The sequence below is a fragment of the Megascapheus bottae genome, chromosome 25 (assembly GCF_031878675.1).
Source record: "Megascapheus bottae isolate mThoBot1 chromosome 25, mThoBot2.hap1, whole genome shotgun sequence".
Classification (NCBI taxonomy): domain Eukaryota; kingdom Metazoa; phylum Chordata; class Mammalia; order Rodentia; family Geomyidae; genus Megascapheus; species Megascapheus bottae.
The window spans coordinates 4,484,594-4,507,917 of record NC_143533.1 but is presented as its reverse complement, the minus strand read 5'-3'; the positions used below and the strand labels follow the sequence as shown (position 1 = coordinate 4,507,917).

The 23,324-nt window shown below is 49.7% G+C and overlaps 1 protein-coding gene across 4 annotated transcripts; it reads right to left on the bottom strand.

Annotated features, from left to right (window-relative positions):
• Window positions 1-610: 610 nt before the first annotated feature.
• Window positions 611-23,324, bottom strand: Sez6l2 (seizure related 6 homolog like 2). 4 transcript variants are annotated; one of them, XM_090357981.1, is made up of 18 exons: window positions 22,707-23,324; window positions 21,705-21,836; window positions 20,797-21,096; window positions 20,113-20,252; window positions 19,609-19,810; window positions 15,667-15,852; window positions 14,134-14,302; window positions 12,915-13,078; window positions 8,967-9,167; window positions 7,897-8,035; window positions 7,108-7,304; window positions 6,829-7,023; window positions 3,921-4,112; window positions 3,637-3,828; window positions 3,136-3,174; window positions 2,834-2,951; window positions 2,092-2,211; window positions 611-1,199 (listed from the first exon to the last, which is right to left on the bottom strand). In XM_090357981.1, the coding sequence occupies exons 1-18, from the start codon at window positions 22,783-22,785 to the stop codon at window positions 1,157-1,159; spliced, it is 2,808 nt and encodes a 935-aa protein (XP_090214107.1). In that variant the 5' UTR covers window positions 22,786-23,324; the 3' UTR covers window positions 611-1,156. The 4 variants fall into 4 exon arrangements, with proteins under 4 accessions (XP_090214107.1, XP_090214108.1, XP_090214109.1 ...); XM_090357982.1 differs by having other exon boundaries at window positions 2,092-2,188; window positions 22,707-23,322; XM_090357983.1 differs by lacking the exon at window positions 3,136-3,174.

The following is a 23,324-nucleotide window of genomic DNA, read 5'->3' as shown; positions in this document are numbered from 1 at the left end:
AGGTTATTCTAACCAATCCTCCTCAGTCCTCTGCAGAGTCCAGCCTCATGCTGGGTATGTGTGTGTGGATGTGCCATACATATATGCATGCTCATCCTAGGGCCTGAATGCTTTTGCCAGTCCTGGGCTTGAGCTCAGGGCCTGAGCACTGTCCTTGGACTTTCTCAAGGCTAGAGCTCTACCACTTGAGCCTCAGCACCACTTCCAGCTTTTTTGTATGTATGTGTTACCAAGGAATCAAAACCAGGTCTTCACACATGCTAGGCAAGCACTTTAACCACTAGGCCAAACTCCCGGCCCTCTCTGAGCTTTTTTGTTCAGGGCTAGCACTCTACCACTTAAGCCATAGCTCCACTTGCAGCTTTTTTTGGTGGTTCATTGGAGAAGAGTCTCACAGACCTTTCTTTCCCGGGCTGGCTTTGAATCATGATCCTCAGATCTTAGCCTCCTGAGTAACTACAATTATGGATGTGAGCTACCAGTGGCTGGCTCAAGCCAGGCCTTTTGATCCCAGAAATAGTGATCTTGCCTGTGCTCTGTTCTAGACTTCCATCTTTCCACCCCTTCCCTAAACTCTTCTTCCCAGAGGGGTTTACCACAGCAGCCCAGCTACAAGTGATGATTTTCTGTTTATTGCTCAAAAACAAAAATCCAGAAGCAAACGGAGGTGGAAAGATGGTGGGGAGACTGCTGAGGGGGGGGTTGGGGGAGGAAGGAGGTGGCCCTAGCCAGGCTCTCTCCCCTCATTGTCTTCTGGCATCCAACAAGGTCCAGTAATCAGGCATCAAGGAGGGGGAGGCCATCACAACTGAAGGGAACAGTAGAGCTGTTGGGGGGGGACAGTTGAGGAAAGGGGCCCTGGGTTTCAGGAACCCCAAAGGTGATAAGGGGGCTGAGTATCCCTCTCAGGGTCCATAAGCCATTGGGTGTGGTGTCGGGGACGGGCCCCTTGTTTGGCAATGGAGAAGAGGCAGCATTGGGCGGTGGGATGCTGGTTTGTTTCCTGTAGGCTCTCCAGGGCCATGGAAGCCCCCTCATTGGGACAGGGAGACTATTTACACAGCAGGGGGGAGGGGAGCCAGGAGCCAGCCACCAGGTCCTGTGCTCTCCCACTGCTTCAGATGAGGAAGGAAGGGGTGTCCTGGGTCCTGCAGCCTTAGTCCTGGGGTTCATATGGAAACTTCATATTCCCGCGTATCCTGAGGACAGAGAGATCAAGTCAGTTGCTGGAGTGAAGTGGATGTAGAGAAAGCAGCAAATGCGAATGGGAGGCATCCATAAGGTGGGGGGACCCAGTCCCTACATGAAAGAAATTTTGGTGGAGATGGCCACAGGGGGAAAATGGGGTTGAATCTGGCCAATGGATATGTTTAGGTCATCAGAATCAAAATGGGCCAGAGTTTTGGAGGCTCATGCTGTGGCCCTAGCCACTTAGGAGACTGAGGAGATCTGAGGATGGGTGATCAAAGCCAGCCCAAAGCGGGAAAGTCTATGAGACTCTTAGCTTCAATTCATCACACACACACACACACACACACACATACACACACACACACACACACACACACACACACACACACACACACACACACACACACAATCCAAATGACCTACCTGGATTTCTGGATTGGTGTGAACAACTAGAAAATCTAGAACTTGAGCCTCAGTGTGCACTGAGGCAGCTGTGTCTTAGAATACACATTTTCTAATTGGCTACCGATCTTCCTTTCCCTCTCCATTGTTCCCACCCAACTAACTGAACCCACTGCTATGGCCTTTTATGGGCAGCTGACTTTGAAATGCTCAAGGCAAGGTTCTAGAGATGTTTTTTGTTTTGTTTTGTTTTTGCCAGTCCTAGTCTTGAGCTCTGTCCTTGGATTTTTCTCAAGGGTAGAACTCTACCACTTGAGCCTCAGCACCACTTCTGGCTTTTTCTAAGTATGTGGTACCAAGGAATCGAACCTCGGTCTTTGTGCATGCTAGGCAAGCACTCTACCACTAGGCCAAACTCCCAGCCCATCTAGAGATGTTTTGAGAAAAGATTCTGGGGTAACTGAGACGTGGTGCTGCAGGAGGCAGGGAGAGGCTCACCCCAGCTTCATACAGTGGATTACTGAAGTCCGACTCCACAGTGATGGGGCTGTAGGAGTGGGAGCCGGAGAAACCAAAAAGGGATTTGCCTTGTAGCCTGTGGAAGAGAGGAGACAGGGTCTTCTCAGCAGGTAAGCCATGAGGCATGGTATTGAAAGACCCTCCCCCTAAAAAGATAAACAAATTAAAAGCATATCATATACTTAGCAGCTTAGCATTAGTAACGCCATTTTGCAAGGCCTGAACTAAGAAATAAAAGTGTAGTCTTAGGATAAAAATAGGGGGGCAATAAGAGGAACAATGTATGGGCCAACATCTGACCCGGGTCCAGGAAACAAGAGGAACAGATGTTTGGTAAAAAGAGTGGAGTGACACCAGGGCGGCAGTTGGGCCAGGCCTGTGGTTAGAGAAATGTGTTAAAATAGAAAGTCGCCAGTATATCAATAAGAGGAACTTGATAAACCAATCAGAACCCTGTAACTATGCTGCCTCTGCTTCTGTAAGCCTGCTTCAGCTGTCTATAAAAATATACCCCTCTCCCCAGCCTGGGGCGCAAAGTCTTCTAGGAGACTTTGTAGCCCGGGCGCCCGATACCCTAAATAAAAAAACCTCTTGCTGCTTGCATCCGATTGAGTGGTCTCGCTGTTCCTTGGGAAAGGCCTCCCACTTGAGGGACCTCCTCTTAGGAGGGTGGTCTTTCAGTATCTTCTCTGGTGGGCAGTTCCCCCAATGGGGTACTTACTTGGTATAATATACATAAACACCGCTGCCAAGAATAATGACCAAGCTGAGGGGCAGCAGGATGGCCAGGGCGAGATTTCCGCCTTCCAGTTGCCGTGATGGGTCTGTGGTCTGAGTCACTGGGGAAGAGGAGGAAGAGAGACCAGTGAGCCAGGGCTGGCCCAGTAACTAGGCAATCCCAGCCTCCTGCCCTGGGCCCTGAACCCTAGGCCTCGCCCCTTTGGGGCCTGGCCTCCTGCCCCCGGCCTCTACCTTGCCCTCCCGACCTGGCCAGGCCTGGTCTCCACCTGTGGCCTCACTGACCTTCCAGTTTTCGGTTGTCCAGGAGCTCCTCATAGGCCACTGCAGGGAGAGGAGGGGGAGGGGGACGGGGTCTGAGCCAGGGAGGGAAGGAGGCAGGGGGAGAGGGCCGGAGCCCCGTGGGGCTGGGCTGGACAGTCTGGTTCTCACTGCCCTTTGCTTAATCTACATTAGTGAGGACCGAGGACAGATGAGGCAGGGTCGTTTCTCCTCTAGACTCCTGAGGGTTCAGGTTCCTGGCCAGTCTGAGCCAATCGGCTCATTAGGATTTGTCAAGTAGGGAAACTGAGGCCTCTCCAGAGAAGGCAAGGAGGCTTCCCCCTCTACTACATCCCTTAGGGTCGTTTGTGAGACCTCCAGTTTCTCCAGGACTTCTGAATCTGCCTCGGAGGAAGAGTCCATGGGACAGGAAGTTCCACTGCTCTCCCATTTTCTACCCCGCTCTCCCAGCCCTGTCACTCCCTGGACACGGACGTGCCCCTCCTGCCCTGTCCTTCTGGGCACCTTTGCAGAGCGGGGGTTGGCTGGTCCACTGTGAGGGATGGCCGGGCACACAGGTGATGGTCACCTCGCCGATAAGCTCAAAGCCCTCATAGCAGAAGAAGCGAAGAGACTCGCCGGCCTGGTAGTGGTGTTTGTACAATGTCTGGTAGCCGTTTTCAGGGACGCCGGGATTCAGGCACGGCTCGTATTTCACTGCAGGAAGGGTGCCAGTCATATGAGTGGGTTCAGCCCTGGGGTGCCCCCAGGCTGCTCCTCCTGCCCTCCTCCCCATTCCCTAGACTCACAGGCGCATTTGGGGACCCGGTCGCTCCATTTGGGTGTGCCTGTGTCCCGGCTGTAGCAGGTGAGGACAGCTGCCCCCTCCACGCTGTACCCTGGCAGACAGCGGTACTGGACGTGGGAGCCCACGGGGAAGCCGGCATCTGAGGTGGTTCGGTGACCATTTGTGATCTCACCAGGATCAGCACAACTCATGACTGGGGGACAGAAGAAAAAGGTTGGGGGAGGGGAAATGAGGGCCTTAAAGATCTCCCAGAAACTTAGGACTTAGCCCTGATTTTTTGAGTCAACTCTCCTCTCACAACACCTTCCCACCAATTCCTCATAAGGAAGAGGACAAGAAGGAAAAACGTTGGAAAAAAAACCCCCAGAAACCTTTTGATCCAATGTATTTTTATATTTTAGGTGGTTTGGGGAGAATAGAGTGAAGGAGGAAATCCCAGGCTCCCTCCTGTCCTGGGATAAAATGAAAAAATATTTTCATCATTACCCTTGAGTATACCAAATCAGATACCAGAAATGCAAACCAGTATGACAGGTCTATGAGATTACAGCTGTGTGTGTGTGTGTGTGTGTGTGTGTGTGCGCGCACGCGTGTGCCCGCGCGCGCGCCTGTCCTGGGGCTTCAACTCAGGGCATGGGCATTGTCCCTAAGCTTTGGTGCTGAAGGCTAGCACTCTACCACTTGAGCCACGGCTCTACTTCTGGCTTTCTTTGGAAGTTAATTGGAAAAAAGAGTATCATGGACTTTCCTACCTGGGGTTGGCTTTGAACCATGATCCTCAGATCTCAGCCTCCTGACTAGCTAGGATTACAGATGTGAGCTGCCAGCGCCCAGCTTTTCCTTAGCTTATTACCTCAAGGCTGATGCTCTACCACTGGAAACAAAGCTCCACTCCTGGCTTTTTGCCATTAATTGGAGATAAGACTCTTACAGACTTTCTTGTTCGGGTGACTTTGAACCATGATCCTCTGATTTTGGCCTTCTGAGTAACTAGAGTTACAGGCAGGAGCCTCCAGTGCCTTGCCCCCCACATCTGCCCTCTTAAGAGAGGCCCGGCTCTCTTGCCCCTCATATCCCTGCCATATCCCAGCCATTCTGCTCACACATTGGCAGGCCCGGGTAGGCATTTGAGTTTATGATGCTATTACGAAAGATTATAATGATTGCCACTTATCATAGATGATGCCTGGCACCCTGTTTAAAGTTTGAGAAGCATATTTAGCCCTGCCTGTGTCAAGAAAGCAAAGGCCTCTGTCTTCTCTTTGAGGGCTTTGAGTTCCTCACCTAGACACGGAGCAGCAGAAGTGGAACATGCCCTGAGTCACAGCCAAGACCATTGAACACAGATGTAGAGACACGACTCTCAACTCACATCAGGCTCGGTCTATTTGTTGTGTGAAGACATTCAGGGACAGGGAGCTAGGTCAGCTACACACAATTTCTTCCTGTCCAGCTCAAAACTGGCTATCTGAAACTTCTCCCCATTGCAAGGAGTTTTCATTGCCACCATTCCCGGAGGCCATACAGAAGCTCTGCAATTCCACACATCCTGTGACAAGCTTCCTCACAACTCAGAAGAAGTGACAAGATGCCACCCCTGTTCTCCTATTCTACAAGAGGAACCCCCCCTCCTCCCCTCCCCAGCTCCAGGAAATGTCCCCACCACTGTTCTTCCTACTGTACAGCACTGACTCACTGTTTACTCCCAGAGCAGGCATCACCAAAGGCTGTGTGAAAAGTTCAGTGTGCCTCACTATGTCCTAGTATCACTTTGCCCATGAAGGGAACCAAGGCTCAGAGATGGTAAATACCTTACCACAAGTCACCCATGGTCACCATTGGTTGTTTACACATCTGCCCTCTCTCCTAGTTGTGGGTTTCATTAGAGTGGAAAGAAGACTGAGCCCTGTTCTGATCATCCCAACCTACAACTGGCCTTCAATAATCTCATTAAAATAAGCCATGCAGGGTGCCAGTGGCTCATACCTGCAATCCTAGCTACCCAGAAGGTTGAGATCTAAGGGTCACAGAGCAAAGCCAGCCCAGGCAGGGCAATCTGAGAGACTTTTATCTCCAACGAACCACCAGAAAGCTGGAAGTGGAGGTGTAGCTCAAGTGGTAAAGTGTCAGGTTTGAGCAAAAAAGCTAAGGGACACAGTATCCAGGCCCTAAATTCAAGCCCTACTACTGGCTCAAAAATAAATAAGTTAAAAAGTACTTTGACAAGCTATGACCCTAGCAAGTGATTTCCAGCAAGGTCAAGGATTGTGGACTGTCACTTTGGGTGGGCTTAGAGCAGAATGAAGAGTCAGCAAGGCCAAGTCCAGGGAGATCCCTCATCCTCCAACCCCCCCCAAAAAAAACCCCAAAACATCAACAACAAAAGTGATAAGGCTCACACTCAACAGAGGACAAGATCAATAGATGTAGAGCCCTGAAACCAAGAGATAGGACTCAGAAAAAAAAAAAAAATTGAACAAACCCTAGACCATAGAAAAGCAGGTGAGTTTGGCCTAGTGTGTAGAGTGCTTGCCTAGCATGCGGAAAGACCCAGGTTCAATTCCTCGAGTACCACATACATAGAAAAAGCTGGAAGTGGTGCTGTGGCTCAAGTGGTAGAGAACTAGCCTTGTGAAAGCCCAAGGACAATGCCCAGGCCCTAAATACAAGCCCCAGGATTGGCAAAAGAAAAAAAGAAAAGAAAGGGCGGTTTGAGGGCACGGATCAGAAGGGAACAAGCCCGCAGGGCTTAGGGGCAGTCAGGGTCCAGAGCTAAGGGCTGGAACCCTGTATTGGGGCAGGGAAAGGAAGGAGGCAGGAGTGGATGGGATGGAACCCCAGGGGGCCCGGTGTGCAGAGCCGGGAGGGGGGAATGGAGAGAGGAGAGGGCCCTGAGGGCCCTGGCTCACTCTTTTGGCAGGCGGGCGGCGCGGCGCTCCAGGAGAGGTCCCACTGGCAGGTGAGGATGTCGGAGCCCAGCAGCTCGTAGCCCGGCTCGCACTGGTACGTGAGCACGGTCCCCCGAATCAGGTCCCCGTGGGACGCCGTCCTCCAGCCCCACTCGGGAGGCGGCAGCTCAGGGCACGTGTCATTCCTCGGGACCTCTGCGGGGGACACAGGGAGCCTGATTGGGAGTTGCCCTTTGACCTGGGTGCCCTGGCAACCCGGCGGTGCCCCTTCTCTGGTACCTTTGAAGTGCAACACGAAGCCCTGGCCCAGGCCCGGATTGGGGGGCCCGGGCGGAGCCTGGAACTGCAGCGTGAGGTCTGGCCCGGAGGAGAGGAGGCGGCGGCGCGGCTGGGGTCCCCGCAGCTGGGCCAGGACTCGGGCACTGAGGCCGTCCCCGTCGAACAGGGTCAGCATGTCCCCTTCCCTCACGTTCAAGCTACGGGGAGACCCCAGGATGAGTGGGGGCCCCGCCCCCAGCCCGCCCCGGACCGGCCCCGCCCCATCTGAGATGGCCCCGCCCCTCCGAACCGGCCCCGCCCCCGCCGGGCAGGGTCGACCACGCCCATAGCCCGCCCCCGCTGGGCCGGCCACGCCCCCGCCGGAACGTGTTCTTCCCCTTTCGGCTGCTTTGGGGCCACGCCCACTGCCCACTTAGGGTTCTGTCCAATCACAGGACAGCCTCACACAAAGTCCCTGGAGGCTCCTGGCACCCACACCCAGCTGGGCTGGTGGCCAAGTGTGAGAACATGAATCCCTGACAAGCCCACTGGGGCCAGTCTCAGAAATCAGCAGTGTGAGACGCCCTGCCAGAGTCCCTTGCTTAGGATAACTTTGAGGAGGGCCGCGTTCCTCTTTTACTTGTCACCTTTCATGGCTAAGAAGTGATGGAACGTTGGTCTCCCATCGCCCTCCTGAACTCTTAGGAGCCTCTTTCGTAAGACCATAAAACCACCCAACCGCTGCCTGGAATATAGGCCAATGCATTCGCACACCGCACCCATTGCATCTTCCTCAAGACCCAAACATACATTTCAACTTGGAGCAAGATGCGTCTCTCTTCCTGGACGTGCAGGATCCACATGCAGTCCTGGCTGGGGCTGTAGCTCTGGGGCCAATCAGGAGAGAGGACTACACCAGCTGGCTCAGACAGCTCTCCTCCACACATGGCTAGGGCAAAAGAGGTGTCAGTTTCAAGACTCATGTGGAAACTGGGTGTCAGTGACTCACACTTGTAATCCTAGCCACTCAGGAGGCTGAGATCTGAAGATCATGGTTTGAAGTCAGTGCAGGCAGAAAAAAAAAAAATCTGTGAGACTCTTATCTCCAATAGACAAAAGTGGAGCTGTGTGGTAGAGCACTTGAAAAACCTAAGCTAGCTTTGAGTTCAAGCACACACACACACACACACACACACACACACACACACACACACACACACACACAGATTCGGCCTGAAGTCTACCTTGATTATGGTTTTCAGTTATTTCCAGAGGAAATACTGGTCACCTTCTATGTTTTCAGGTAGTAATGATCCACCTGTTTTGTTGTTGTTATTGTTTTGCCACAATCTAGATGTGTGTGTGGGTGTGTCCTCAGCCCTATCTTTTCCTTTTCTTCTTCCTCCTTTCTTCCTTCCTTTCCTTCCTTTCTTTCCCTGTGTGTTTCCAGGGTTAAACTCAAGTCCTTAGTTTTTTCACTCAAGGCTGAAGCTCTAATATTTAAGTCACACAGCTCCACTTACAGCTTATTTGGTGGTTAATTGAAGAGTCTCACAGATTTTTCCACCCCAGCTGGCTTTGAACTATGATTCTCAAATCTCAGTCTTCTGAGTAGCAGGAATTATATGTATGAGCCGTCTGCACCTAGCTCTCAGCCCTCTTCTTCATTAAGCCCACCCACTCTCCATTTTACTTATCTAATCCATGATCTAGCTCTTGAAGACATTTGGGTTTTATGGTCTCTGAATCTAAGAAAACATTCTCTAAAGGGTAAGGATTTACCCAAGCTTTGGGTTTATTAGATTTGGATGCACAGGTCTCCTCCCTGGGTGGCGGTGTGTAAGCTGAAGGATTTGGTGGAGTAAATGTAGAGGGCTCACCCTTGCAGGCTGGCTCCGTGTCATTCCAGTGGGGTTCTGTAGGATCCACACACTCGATGGCATTGGGGGGGCCTGGAGGCTCCAGGGCATATCCTGGGAGGCATGAGAAGGTGGCCAGCGCTCCCGGGCGGTACTCAGGGTCGGTGGTAGTGACGTTGCCATGTGCCAGGAATGGAGCAAAGCAGCGATCCTCTTCGAAGGCTAGGAAGAAGACAGTCTCAAGCATTAGACATCTGGGGGCTGGGAAGGCAGCTTAGTGGTAGAGTGCTTGCCTAGCATGCATGAAGCCCTGGGTTCGATTCTTCAGTAAAAAAGCCAGAAGTAGCCCTGTGGCTCAAATGGTAGAGTGCTAATCTTGAGCAAAAGAAGCTCAGGGACAGTGTTTAGACCCTGAGTTCAAGCCCCAGAATAAAAAAAAAAGAATTAGGCATTAGAACAGGCCTCAGAAACTTCAAATTTGGAGACTAAATTCAGGTATTGTTTCGTTACTTTATTTTGTTGTATTTGAGTTACTTTTTTGAGGCAGGATCTTATATGTAGCTAAGCTAGCTTCGAACTCAAGATCCTCTTGCCTCAGCCTCCCTCATACTGGGATTACAGGAATAAACCATCAGTGGATGCCCTTGGGCATAGTATCGAAAGCCTGACTCGAATCCCAACCTTTAATCCCTGTAAGCAGGCAAAGGGGGATGGAGGTGTAAGGCTAGCAGGACAAAGTTAGCAAGAAACTTTATAAATCGAACTCAAAATAACAACAACAACCACAAATACCAGGAGTGTAGCTCCAGTAGTAGAGTGTATATCAAGTAAGTGCCAGGCCTTGAGGAGAAAAAAAAAAAAGCTGAGTCCTGGCTGAGACCTAAGGATCATTGTTCAAAGCTAGCCTGGACAGCAGAATCCCTGAGTTCAAGCCCTAGGGCAAGCACACACACACACACACACACACTAACTCCCCCCCCACCCAGTAACATCAACAGTGCATGAGCATTCAAAACTGAAGGCCCTGATCTGGGCAGGGGTGGCTCACATCTGTCATCTATCTACTCAGGAGGCTAAGATTTGAGGATTTGAGGATTGTGGCTCAAAGCCAGCCCTGGCAGGAAAGACTGTGAGGCTCTTATCCCCAATTAACCACCAGAAAACCAGAAGTGGCACAGTGACTTAAACTGGTAGAGCACTAGCCTTGAGTGAAATGCTCCGGGACTGAGTCCAGGCTCTGAGTTCAAGCCCCATGACCTACCAAATAACAACAAAAAACCTGAATGCCTTTGTGTTTAACTTATGTTTAAAAGTGTAAAACCCCAATACTAGGAGCCGGGAGTTTGACCTAGTGGTAGAGAGCTTGCCTAACATGCATGAAGCCCTGGGTTTGATTCCTTGATACTACATACATAGAAAAAGCCAGAAGTGGTACTGTGGCTCAAATGGTAGAATGCTAGCCTTGAGAAAACCCAAGGACAGTGCTCAGGCCCTGAGTTCAAGCCCAAGGACTGGCAAAAAGCAAAGAAAACAACAATAAAAAAAACAATACTTCTCACGTATTTCTGCTACCTGGCCAGCCTTAGGAGGGAAACCCCTAGGCTAATCAAAGTATAGCCCCTCCCCCATTCCAACCCGATTCTGCACACACACACACACACACACACACACACACACACACACACACACAACCCTCTAGCCGAGGGTCACCCAGCAGGCAATGGCAGAACCAGGTCTCCAGCCCAGATGGTTTGAATCCCAGCCACAGGCACTTGGCTGTAGAAACCACAAGGGTGGAGGGTTGGAGAAGGATGCCTTTGGAGAACTGCCTTGCGTAGGTGTGTTCTCTTCTCAAAAATAACAGTTGGGTTCTGATGATCCACGCTGTTGCTAGAACCCAAAATTGCAGCTAGTGCAAAAGCTGCTCAGTTTTTACTCAGAACTAAGTCCACAAAAAAAAAAAGAACATTTGTAAAAACATCTTCATTTTTGTCCACCTAATCACATATTAGCTATAAAACTACCAACTACAAACACTTCCAGTCCTGCCCCAGATGAGAAATCTGGAGCTCAGGAAGTGGTGATGGCCCACTAGGTCTGTGGTACCAGAGACCCCAACCAGGGCTTCCTGCACGCTAGGCAAGCACTCTGTCACTGGAGCCACAGTGCCACTTCCAGCTTTTTTGTGTGTGATTAAATGGAGATTAAACGTGTCACAAATTTTCCTGCCCAGGCTGGCTTTGAACCTCAGATCTCAGCCTCCTGAGTAGCTAGGATTACAAGCATGAGCCACCAGTGCCCAGTCTTTCTCTCTTTCTTCCTTTCTTTCTTTCTTCCTTTCTTTCTTTCTTTCTTTCTTTCTTTTTAAACAAAGAGTCATTTTATTTTTATTTATTTATTTATTTATTTTTTGCCAGTCCTGGGCTTGAGCTCAGGGCCTGAGCACTGTCCTTGGACTTTCTCAAGGCTAGAGCTCTACCACTTGAGCCTCAGCACCACTTCCAGCTTTTTTTTTTTCTTTTCTATATATGTGGTACTGAGGAATCGAACCTGGGTCTTCATGCATGCTAGGCAAGCACTCTACCACTAGGCCAAACTCCCGGCCCCTTTCTTTCTTTCTTTCTTTCTTTCTTTCTTTCTTTCTTTCTTTCTTTCTTTCTTTCTTTCTTTCTCTCTCTCTCTCTCTCTCTCTCTCTCTCTCTCTCTCTCTCTTTCTTTCTTTCTTTCTTTCTTTCTTTCTCTCTTTCTTTCTTTCTTTCTTTCTGTGGGCTTTGAACTGGGCCTTGAACTCAGGACCTCAAGCTCTTGCTTGGCATTTTTTTTTTTTGGCTCAAGGTTAGTGCTCCACCACTTGGCCTACACCTTTACTTCCTGCTTTTTTGCTGAAGAGAAGAATGTCATAGACTTGTCTGCTCTGGTTAGCTTGTAACCATGATCCTCAGATCTCAGCTTCCTGAGTAACCAGGATTACAGGGTGAGTCATAAGCCCCTGGCTTAGCCTTCCTAGCTTGAGTTTCTCAGTCATCTCCCATCCTGTGAGGCCAAGTTTAAATGACTTCTCCCATGATTATTCCTCCCTCTTTCCACCTGTCTAGTGCCCTTTGGTCCTTCTGTTTTCATTTTGGGACGCATGCCTATAACCCCCCTTTCGTGCAGTTCAGCAGGAACCCACCAGAAATGGCCACGTGATACAGGTCTGCCAATCACAACATCTGAGTCTCTAGCCTCTGTGATTGGCTCAGGCAAAGACACAGGGATCTTACTTAAGCAGGTCAATGACAGCCTTTTGTGGCACTGTTACCAATGCTCTTAGGAAAGATACTAGCTTTCCCTTTCTCTAATGGAGTTACTAAGTCAATGGTCTGGGAGTCTACAACTAGGTCCATCACATAGGGAAAGACTGCCTGTCTGCCTGCCTGAATGGAGTCAAAACAAAACAAAACAAAACCAGAAAGACTTAGATATCCGGTTCCCTGTGCAGACTGTGTACCTAAATCCAGCCACACATGAAGCTTGATCCAAAAAGTCCACCTCAGCCAGACACTACGAGTAGTCCCAGCTACTCCAGGAGGCTGAAATCTGAAGATCACAATTCAAAGCCAGCTCACCTAAGGACAGTTTGTAAGATCCATATCTCCAGTGAATGAGCAAAAAGGTGGAAAAGGAGGTTTGGCTCAAGTGGTAGAGGGCTTGAGGGGGAAAAAAAAAGCCAAGTGAGAGCTTGAGGCGCTCTCTCTCTCTCTCTCTCTCTCTCTCTCTCTCACACACACACACACACACACACACACACACACACACACAAGCTTACATTGATGGATACTTCTATGAGAGATCCTTCTAGTTAGGAGGCAGAGAGGAACGTTAGATTGCAGAGATTCACAGGAAGGAAGTACATGCTTCTGATTAGGCCTCTGTCAAGAAGAGGGGAGGGAGGGAGGGGGCAGGGGGGAAGGGAAGCAGAACTGATACCTTCAAATCGGAGGCTGAGCAGCAGGGGATTGGCAGGTGTCTCTGAGAGCAGCTCCACATAGAGGGACTGGGCGTCGCTGATGAGACCACGTTCTGGAACATCATCCATGTCAGAGTCGTAGATCACAGGTGACAGAGGACTGCCCCCTGAGCGCACCATCAGCCTGGGAGAGACGGGAGTGTAATTGTTGCTAGGCCAGTTGACTGTTGCCTGTTCAACTAGCTTATCTTTAAGTCATGTGGGGTTTGGTTCTAAGCCCTTAACCATTTTATTTGTTTTTTCATAAGGACTTTTGAGTCAGACATTGTCATTACCCATCTTTTGTTGTTGTTGGACAAAGGGGCTTGAACTTTGGGCCTGGGTGTTGTCCCCGAGCTCTTCAGCTCAAGGCTATTGCCCTATCCCTTGAGCCACAGCACCACTTCTGGTTTTCTAGTGTTTAATTGGAGATGAGAGTCTCATGGACTTTAGTGCCCTGGGTTGGCTTTGAACCCCAATCCTCAGATCTCAGCCTCCTGAGTAGCTAGGATTACAGGCGTGAGCCACCACGCCCAGCAATTTCCCATCATTATCATTTTGGGTATGAGGACAAGATTAAGTAATTTGCTCACAACCACATGCAGCAAGTGGCAACAGAGCTAGGATACTAAGTTTTGTTTTGTTTTGTTTTTTGCCAGTCCTGGGGCTTGAACTCAGGGCCTGGGCACTGTCCTTGAGCTTTTTCAAGACCAGCGCTCTACCACTTGAGACACAGCACCACTTATGGCTTTTTCTGTGTATGTGGTACCAAGGAATCCAACCCAGGGTTTCATGCATGCTAGGCAAGCACTCTATCCCTACGCTGCACTCCTGGCCCCATACCAGGTTTTTATGTATAGTAGGATAAGGATAAACCAGGTACTTGTGGCTTATGACTACAAGAGAAGAATCTCATAGACTTGTCTGCTCTGGTTGACTTCTAACCATGATCCTCAGATCTCAGCCTCCCGAGTAGCTAGGATTACAGGAGTGAGTCACCAGTGCCCAATTCTACTTTATATAACTCCAGCGTATAGCTAAGAGAACTGAGACACAGAGAGGCTAAATGATCCCTCTAAGGTTGCACAGCTATGTTTCCTAAGAAAGGGTCAGGAGTAAAGAGGGGTCCATTCCAAAACTAGCTCACTCTCCCACTGCATCCTCTCTGCTTTCCCAATGACCTAAGGCCCAGACACTCACCGGTCGTTGTCCTCATCCAGTGAGACCCTCTCGAAGTGCAAGTGTAGCCGGCGTCCTTCATCAGCTTCAATGACCCAGCGGCAGGTGAGGTTGGGCCCTGCAGCTCCCCCAGGCTCTGGGGACACAATTCGGCCCAGTGTAGCATTGTGGATGATGCCACCACAGGAGGCTGTAGGCAGAAGAGGGATGGGTTAGTCAGCTCAAGGAGACTTGCCATTGTCCTTGAGCCTCAGTTCCTCTCAGGCCCTTCTTCAAAGTTCTTGTATTCACATGTTTGGTTAGAACTGGCCATCTAAGATAGCCTTTCCTCATAAAGCTCACCCAGGGGACAGACTTGCCTCATGCCACCACCACCCAGGAAACCAGACCTGAAACAGACTTAAAAAAAAAAAAAAAAAAAGGGCTGGGAGTTTGGCCTAGGAGTTTGGCCTAGTGGTAGAGTGCTTGCCTTGCATGCACAAAGACCTGGGTTCAACTCCTTGGTACCACATACATAGAAAAAAGCTGGAAGTGGTGTTGTGGCTCAAGTGGTAGAGCTCTAGCCTTGAGAAAGTCCAAGGACAGTGCTCAGGTCCTGAGCTCAAAAATAAATAAATAAATAAATAAACAAACCCCCTCCCCCCACTGCAGAATAGATGATTGGTGAAAATAAATATTTGCCAGTTGTAGACTTGCTTAGAAGGGAAGTTATGGGATGCATCATAATTAAGCCCTTCAGATGGGAACTCTTCAGATGTGAATTTCCAGAATGGACACATCACAGGATGGAGCAGCCACAGGATGAAGACTCAGGATGAAGAATCACCAGACGTGGATGCTAAGAGTGGTTTCTTCTAGAACAAGAACTCTCCAGAGAAACAGCATCCACTATGGTGACTCCCACCATGGAAAGCAGCAAGTGAGACATTTGCAGATGGAAACCACTGGAAGATGGAGACTATCTCGGAATGGAGACCCTCAGGGTGAAAAGCTCCACAGGAAACCAGGTATTGGTGGCCCAGTAATCTTGGCTACTCAGGAGGCTGAGATTGGAAGATCACAGCTTGACAGCAGGCCAGGAAAGTCTGTGAGACTCTGAGACTTCTTTTTTTTTTTTTTTTTTTTTTTGCCGGTCCCGGGCTTGAGCTCAGGGTCTGAGCACTGTCCTTGGACTTTCTCAAGGCTAGAGCTCTACCACTTGAGCCTCAGCACCACTTCCGGCTTTTTTCTATATGTGGTACCGAGGAATTGAACCCCGGTCTTCATGCATGCTAGGCAAGCACTTTAACCACTAGGCCAAACTATGAGACTTCTTATCTCCAAATTAACCACCAAAATACCAGAGGGGGAGCTGTGGCTCAAGTGGCAAAACATTAACCTCGAGCAAAAAAGTTAAGGGACAGCATCAAGGTCCTTAGTTCAAGCCCCAGTACCAACACACACACACACACACACACACACACACACACACACACACACACACTCACACACACACTACTTTCAGAATGGAAACCACTGAGACAAGGGACTTCTAAGGAGCTTCAGGAAACTTACCCACACAGCTGGGAGGTTCACTGTTCCAAGCTGGCCGGGTACCATTGAGGCAGATGAGCGTCTCCTCTCCTTGTAGCTGGTAGCCCGAGTCACAGTGGAATGTAGCAGTGCCACCTGGGTGCAGATCTGTCACACTCACATCCCCGTGGGTTGGCCGGGGAGGAAAGCCACAGCTCAAGAGATAGGCTGGATAAGGCAGAACAGGGAGAAGACAGACTTGTCCCACATCACATCCTCATACCAGTTCCCATTATTTCTACCTTTCCATCCCTGGGAGTACAAATAGGTGCTCAGCTGGAAGAATATAATCTCTGGGGCCAGGAGCATGACCTAGTGGTAGAATGTTCGCCTAACATGCACGAAGCCCTGGGTTCGATTCCTCTGTACCACATATACAGAAAAAGCCATAAGTGGTGCTGTGGTTCCGTTGGTAGAGTGCTAGTCTTGAGAAAGCTCAAGGACAGTGCTCAGGCCCTGAGCTCCAGTCCCAGAACTGGCAAAAAAAAAAAGGAAGAAAGAAAGAAAGAAAGAAATCTCCTGCTAAGTACTTAGGATTACAGACATAAGCTAGAAGTGAAAATGTGGATCAAGAGTGCCAACCTCGAGCAAAAAAAGCCAAGCAAGAGCACAAGGCCTTGGGTTCAAGCCCCAGTACTGGTACATATTCACACACACACACACACAAACACACTCACAAAAGAATATAATCTTGAACACCTTGTAGCTTACTGTTTTATAAAGAGATGATGTCAGCAATCTTTATCTCCTCCAGTGTTTGAAATTTACCCATTTTGGCCTTCATTTTACAAATGATGTATCTGAGGTTCAAGGAAGTTATTTTAGACCCTTGTACTTATTGGCTTTGTGATCACACACAAATCAATTGACTATCCTGAACTTACAGGAATAATTGTCATTACTATGAGGCAGAGCCAATCATTGAGCAAGTGACTTCATATTGAGGGAGTCTCTTAGTCATTACCGGCAAAAAAAAAAAAAAAGTCCTATCAGTAAGGACTGAACATTAAATAAAAATGTGCAAATCAACCAGCAACATAGGAACTGCTCAGAATATGTTAATCATCGCTCCTTAGCCTCCATTATCTATAACTGGGGATTGAGGACTTGATGGAGGTGGGGGTGATTTCTGACTACACAAGCCCTTTGCAGGTGGCTGAGTCTTTTTTCTTCCTCTGAGGTATGGAGTTGGCAGTGCCCACTCCCAGGATTGCTGTGAAAAGCCCATGAACAAGCAGCTGCTACAATGGCTTTGTACAGGGCCAAGTTTGCTGGAGTTGGATGAGGGGTGATGGAGCTTTAGGTCATTCAGAAGAGCTAATGAGGCTATTCTGGACCAGAAACAGCAGTTAGGGCAGATTGGAAAGGATTTAAACAAGGCCTTGGTCCCAACGGTGCCTGTACGATGTCTGCAGGAGTCGAAAAGCAGTGAAGACAGGCAGGTAACGAAGACCAATTTATGCATTAGCCCTGCTCCCTCAATGCTCTACTTAGTCTAAAGAGCCCTATTTTTAATGCCCTGGGGAAGTGATTGCTTAAAGGAGCCCATGGAAAGCCTATTTTGTGTGCGTGTGCGTGTGCGTGTGTGTGTGTGTGCGCGTGCGCGCGTGCACAAGTCCTAGGGCTTGAACTCGGCACCTCTCATTCTTGCTTAGCTTTTTCACACAAGTCTGGCCCCTTTATCCCTTGAACCACACCTCTATTTCAGCCTTTTGCTGCTTAATTGGAGATAAGAGTCTCATGGACTTTCCTGCCTAAGCTGGCTTTGAATCTTGATTTTCAGATCTCAGCCTCCTGAGTAGCTAGGATTACAGGGGTGAGCCACTGTCGCCCAGCAGGAAGCTGGCAGAATACATGAAGCCAGGATAAACCAGGAAATGATGTGAGCAACATTGGAACAACCCACAGTTCCTGTTTGTTTCCGAAACAGCACAGAGAGAACCCTTGAAGAAGACAACAGTGTCTGCACCAGCAGAATCTGGAACATGTGTGAGCATTTTGCCTTGTGCATACATGTGCTGAAACATATCCCTGCTTTGTGGGAAGGTTCCTCTACAGGTTAGTATGGATCCAAACACATGAAAATCTGTGGGTGGCTGCTTGAGAATGTAGTCATGATTGATACATTCTCCCCTCATTTGACCCCCCGGAAGTCAGAAGGATCTTTTAAAGTGACAAATCTGGGACTGTCACTTTCTTGCTCAAAGCACTTCAAGTGTCTCTATCTGGCCTGCAGGTTAGAGTAGCTTGGGCTCTTTACTAGAACAGATAGGAGCTTTTACAATCTGGATCCCCCTGTCATTTCCTACTGGACCTCAGAGGCCTAGTCTCTGAGCTTATTCCCCTATCCCATGTGTGTTTTGACTGTAACAGTAATGGCTGACACTATGTGATACACAGTTAAGAACCATCAACTCGTTTGATCTTCCTAATGCCATGTAGTAAGTCTTATGATCCTTCTTTTTTTATGTCATGCCCGGGGCTTCAGCTGGGAACCTGGGCACTATCCTTTAGATTTTTTTTTCCATCCAGGCTGGCACTTTTCCACTTGAGCCAGTTTCACTTTTGGCTTTTTGATGGATAATTAGAGATAAGAGTCTCACAAATGTGTCTACTCAGACTGCCTTCGAACCGAAGCCCTCACATCTCAGCCTCCTAAGTATCTAGGATTATAAGTATGAACCATTGGTGCCTGGTAAGACCTTTCTTTCTTTTCTATTTTCTTTCTTTCTTTTGCCAGTCCTGGGGCTTGAACTCAGGACCTTAGTACTCTCTTTGGCCTTTCTCAAGGCTAGAGCTCTACCACTTGAGCCCACAGCATGCACCACTTCCAGCTTTTTCTGTGTATGTGGTACCGAGGAATTGAACCTGGGTCTTTGTGTATGCTAGGCAAGCACTCTACTACTAGGCTAAACTGGCCCTAAGACCTTTCTTTTCTCCTTCTTTCTTTCTTTTCTTTCCTTCATTCTTTCTTTCTTTCTTTTCCTTCCTTCCTTCCTTTCTTTCTTTCTTTTCCTTTCTTCCTTCCTTCCTTTCTTCTTTCCTTCCTTCTTCCTTCCTTCCTTCCTTCCTTCCTTCCTTCCTTCCTTCCTTCCTTCCTTTCCTTTCCTTTCTTTTTGCCAATCCAGTACCAATCCTCAAGGCCTGGGCACTGTCCTTGAGCTCTTTTTGTTCAAGGCTCACACTCTATCTCTTGAGTCATAGCAGTACTTCCAGCTTGTTCTGTTTATGTGGTACTGAGGAATTGAACCCAGGGTTTCACGCATGCTAGGTAAGCCCTGCACCACTAAGCCACACTCCCAGCCAACAGCCTTATTTTCAAATGGAATCATGTTTCCAATGAGACCTTGAGGTATAGCTAGGTCACACAGCTAGGATAACTGCATGTCAAATTACTTAATCTACTATAAGGGTCACATTTTCTCTCCTCTCTGGGTCATGTTCTCCCTCCCCCAAATCCATCTAAACAGTGCCTTCCTCTTTTGCTTCCTCCCACGTTTTCCCCAGCCTAACTCATCCTTTAGGTCTCAGTTTAGTCATCACCTCCCAAAAAGGTGTCTCCATATTCCTCCAAAGAAATTTAGGTACCTTTTGATCATTGTTGCTTAAGTTCTTCCCCTCATTATCCTTATGTCATTGATTTATAACCATCTCAATCACTTGTCTGTATAATCTCGATTCTGAGAGATTCTTCAAGTAAGGATTTATGCTGGGCACATGCATTCTTAGGATAAGCTAACTCAGGCCCTGCTATGAAGTAACCACTCAGGTGACATTGGTTGATGTTCAGACATGGGTCTATAAGATGAGTATGCATGGAGGATCCTGTCTCCATGGTAACAGTCAAGAGGAAGTCTCCATTGGAAATGTGCCCTGTGCCCAAGTATGGCCCCTGCCCCTCCACCACCACTTCAGACTCCTCACCCTGATAGTGGATCCTGAAGCCACCACCCCTGGGGACCCGTGGGCTCTGGAAATGCAGAAGCAACCGGTTGGTTGGGCTCCGAAGGACCTGTCCTTCTCCTAGCATGGAAGAGTTGGCCAGGAGCCTGGGGGCCAAGCCTGAGGACCCTCCACCAGCCAGCACCAGAAGCTCCTCCTCCTGAGACAGGTTCAAGGTTTGCACCTAGAGAAAGAGGACACAGACCAAGGTGGATCAGCAGGAAGACAGCTCTCAACCCTGCCTTAACTACCTATCTTTATTTTTATTTTTCCTGTCTGTGGCAGCTCTCCCCCCCCAACCCCACGCCGCCCCTCCCCCCTCCCACCATGGTGTAGAACTACAGAAGAGTTCTTGGGAACATCTGAATTGGAAAACAGGCCAATTTGAGTTACAAAACAGGTCTTCTAGCTCCCAGGCCAAACACAATGGTCCCCCCAAAGGAAAGGGCTTAGACATTTCACTGACACGTATATAGGTTTGGTTACCTGGATTTCAATGCCATAGCCAGGGTAGACATGGATGCTGTAAGTACAGTCCAGGAGCCCCAAAATGCGGCTGCCAGTGCTTCCCAAATCTGGAGATTCCACGTACCCTTCACCCTCGGAGATGTTGTTATTACACAGAACTAAAGAGATATAAGTGGCTGGGATTTGTGTGCTTGCCCTCCTAAGCCAAGCAACTTCAGAGGTCTTTAACTGAATTCTCCCCAGCAACCACCCCACCCCCAATCACCACCAATCTTATTCTAATGCTTTCTCTCCTTATACTGACAATTCTCTTTTCCAATTGTGATGAGTCTTTAACTGCTGGTCTTTACTAAGTGTGCTATTTTTTTCCCCCTTCCTATGGCTTGAACTCTGGGCTTGGGCACTGTCCCTGAGCTTTTTTGGCTCAAGACTAGTGTTCTACCACGTTGAGCCCCAATTCCACTCCTGGCTTTTTTGGTGGTTAATTTAAGATAAGTCTCCCAGATTTTCCTGCCCGTGCTGGCTTCTAATCGTGATCCTCAGAGCTCAGCCTCCTGAATAGCTAGGATTACAGGCGTGAGCCACCAGTGCCCTGAAGTTGTTCTTTGCTCTTCTCCCATCTGAACTTAGGGCTCCTTTTAAATGTTCTAGACAGCCTCTTCCCCATCCATCCCTAGTATCCTCCTCTTTCCATCAGCTCACCTGGGCTGGTGACCGTCGTGGTGACGGTTGTCGTGGTGATGATAGTGGTCGTGGTCTCCTCTTCTCCTCCCTCGGGACCCAGGGGTGGGACTGGGGAAGCAGCACCAGGCAGGGGTGGGGCTGTAGTTCCAGGGGGTGGAGTCAGCAGCTCAGGACCAGTGGGGCCGGCTCCCCTGACCCCCTTCGGAGTTACAGCTGTCGTCAGAGGCCCGGTGGCTGGCTCAGTGGCTCGTGGGAGGGAGGGCGCTGCAAGAGTCTGGCCAGCTGGAGGAGTGGCTAGTGTAGGGTCTGGATCAGATCCTGGGACAGTACAAGGGAAGTCAGGGCACAGCAAAGTGGCTGAGAGGGGTGGGAAGTGGGGCAGAGGATAGTAGAGGGCTCCCCCACTGAATTCCCAAAGACCATTCACAAAGTGGAATTCCCCACCCCTCCTTTCCCCACCTTCTCCCAAGCTCTTGCATCCAGATCATCCCATGCACACAGTCCTCTTCTGCTTCTTCCTATCCCCTACTTACATCTGGCTCCACCTCCTCGTTTATCCCCTTTTTTCTCTTTGGTCTTGCTTTTGGGGAACCCTTGCTTCTCTGTTGACTATTCTTATTGTTCTCTTATTTCCATGTTGTCTCTCTTTTCCATTTCTGTCTCTAGTTCTCTGCATTCCCATCCATCTTTCTGTGTGCCTTTTCTCTGTCTTTTAATCATTCTGACTGTTGTTTCTCTCATGATTGATTCTCAGGTTTGAGTCTTTTTCCATTTGCCTCTCTCTGAATTTCACTGGCCTTCCTGTTAGGGGTTTGTCTTATTCTCTTTACAGTCTCTTTCCTTTCCTCTGGCCTGTCTTCCCATTTCTCTGAGCCAGTGCTTCTCCCCCTCCCTCTAAGCCCCTCTTGCCACTTTGGGTGACTCACCAGGCAAGTAGGCCATCTCTGGGCCCTTCTTCAGCAGGGCCCCATGAAGCAGCTCAGCCAGGGCCTCAGAGGCCTCAGTGGGGGTCTTACTTCCAGGCTCCGACAGTGCCTCCTCCTCCTTCAGGGGTAAACCTAGGGAGTGAAGTCCTGTGAGCCCCTAACACCCATTCCTTCTTCATAGACATCTTTTCCAGAGTATTTCTCCCCTTCTCAGCTGGTGTGCAGTGGTTCAGAGGGTCCCAGGCTGGGCTGAGAGCCAAGATTGGAGGACAGGCTCTAGAGGCTTCTAGAGTCCCCTTATACTCTTACAACACCCTCACATGGGCTCTGTGGGCCTCCTGCAAGCACCTGTTCTCCTTAATTCTTACAAACCTTGGATAGCATCAGCAAGGCAGAGCAGAAGCTTTGACGTTAGATTTCTTTAGCTTCCCAACCCTGGGGCACTGCAGAGGGTCTAGCAATGCCTTCCAGTCCTTGCTTCTGCAGTGCCCATCTTTCTCTCTGGCTTTCTATCTCTGCGGTGTAGCGTTCTCTCTCTCTCTCTCTCTCTCTCTCTCTCTCTCTCTCTCTCTCTCTCTCTGCAGTCTAGAGTCTGGCTAAGGGTCAGAGTAGAGTGGGGGACTGTATAGCTGGTCTCTAGCCCCGCCTCTGTTCATCTGTCTTTGTCCATATGTCCAAGAACATTGGTGTGTGCAGTGCCTGGCATCTCTCCCGGCACCTCCATCTCCCACCCAGGTACCCTGCATGCTTCTGTCGCCTCTGCAGATACCCCACACCCAAATCCCCCAGCCCTCTTTCCTAGATTTAATTCCTAAAACGCAGCTAAAAGTTCTCCTCTTTCATTTCTGTACCTTCTCAAATTGGGAGTTGAAGGGTTCCAGGTACAGGCCCCAAGGCTCTTACCAGTCAGCTGTGCCCTCCCCTCCCCCATAAGCTCAGAGGACCCAAGATGCTCAGAGAAAGACCCGTAGGGGCCTCCCCCACCCCCTTCAACGTCCTTACCCTGGATCCAGGGACAGCTCAGCAGAATTAGGAACAGCAGCTGGGGAGGCGGTGGGTGCTGGGTCTTGGGAGTCCCCATGGCGACTCACCCCAAATTATCTCCTCTGTGCCTCTCCTGAATAATCTAGCTGCCACTTTTCCTCCTCCGTGTCCTTTGATCTTTCCCTTTAATTTTGTTTTCCTGCTAGAGGTCAGCAGAGGAAGGCAATGTTTCTGCCCCTCGGGATGGAGGCGCAGAATTGGGCTAGGGATTGCCTGGAGTCCACTCCCTTAGCTCAATCTCGGCCTCGCGCTCGGGGGATCTGTGGTAGAGGGGGGCGCGGCTCCGGCTGCAGGGGGTGGGGCCGAGTGGGCCGAAGGTTACCCTCGGGTTCGAGAGCCTGGGTCCATAAGGCTGGCTGGATACCAAGCCAGGGGAGTGAGGAGGGGGAAGATCGCTTCCGGAAGCCTAGGGTGGGGTCTGACGATCGGGAAGGTCCCTGATGAGCTCTAGCCCGGCTAGTCGCGGAGGGGAAGGGGTTGCGGAACCCGGAGAGCCTAAGCTCGGGGCACTGGGACTGCGGGAGGGAGAAGCTGAGAAAGGTGTCGAGCCCACGTCAGATCCTGGGGACGGGCGGA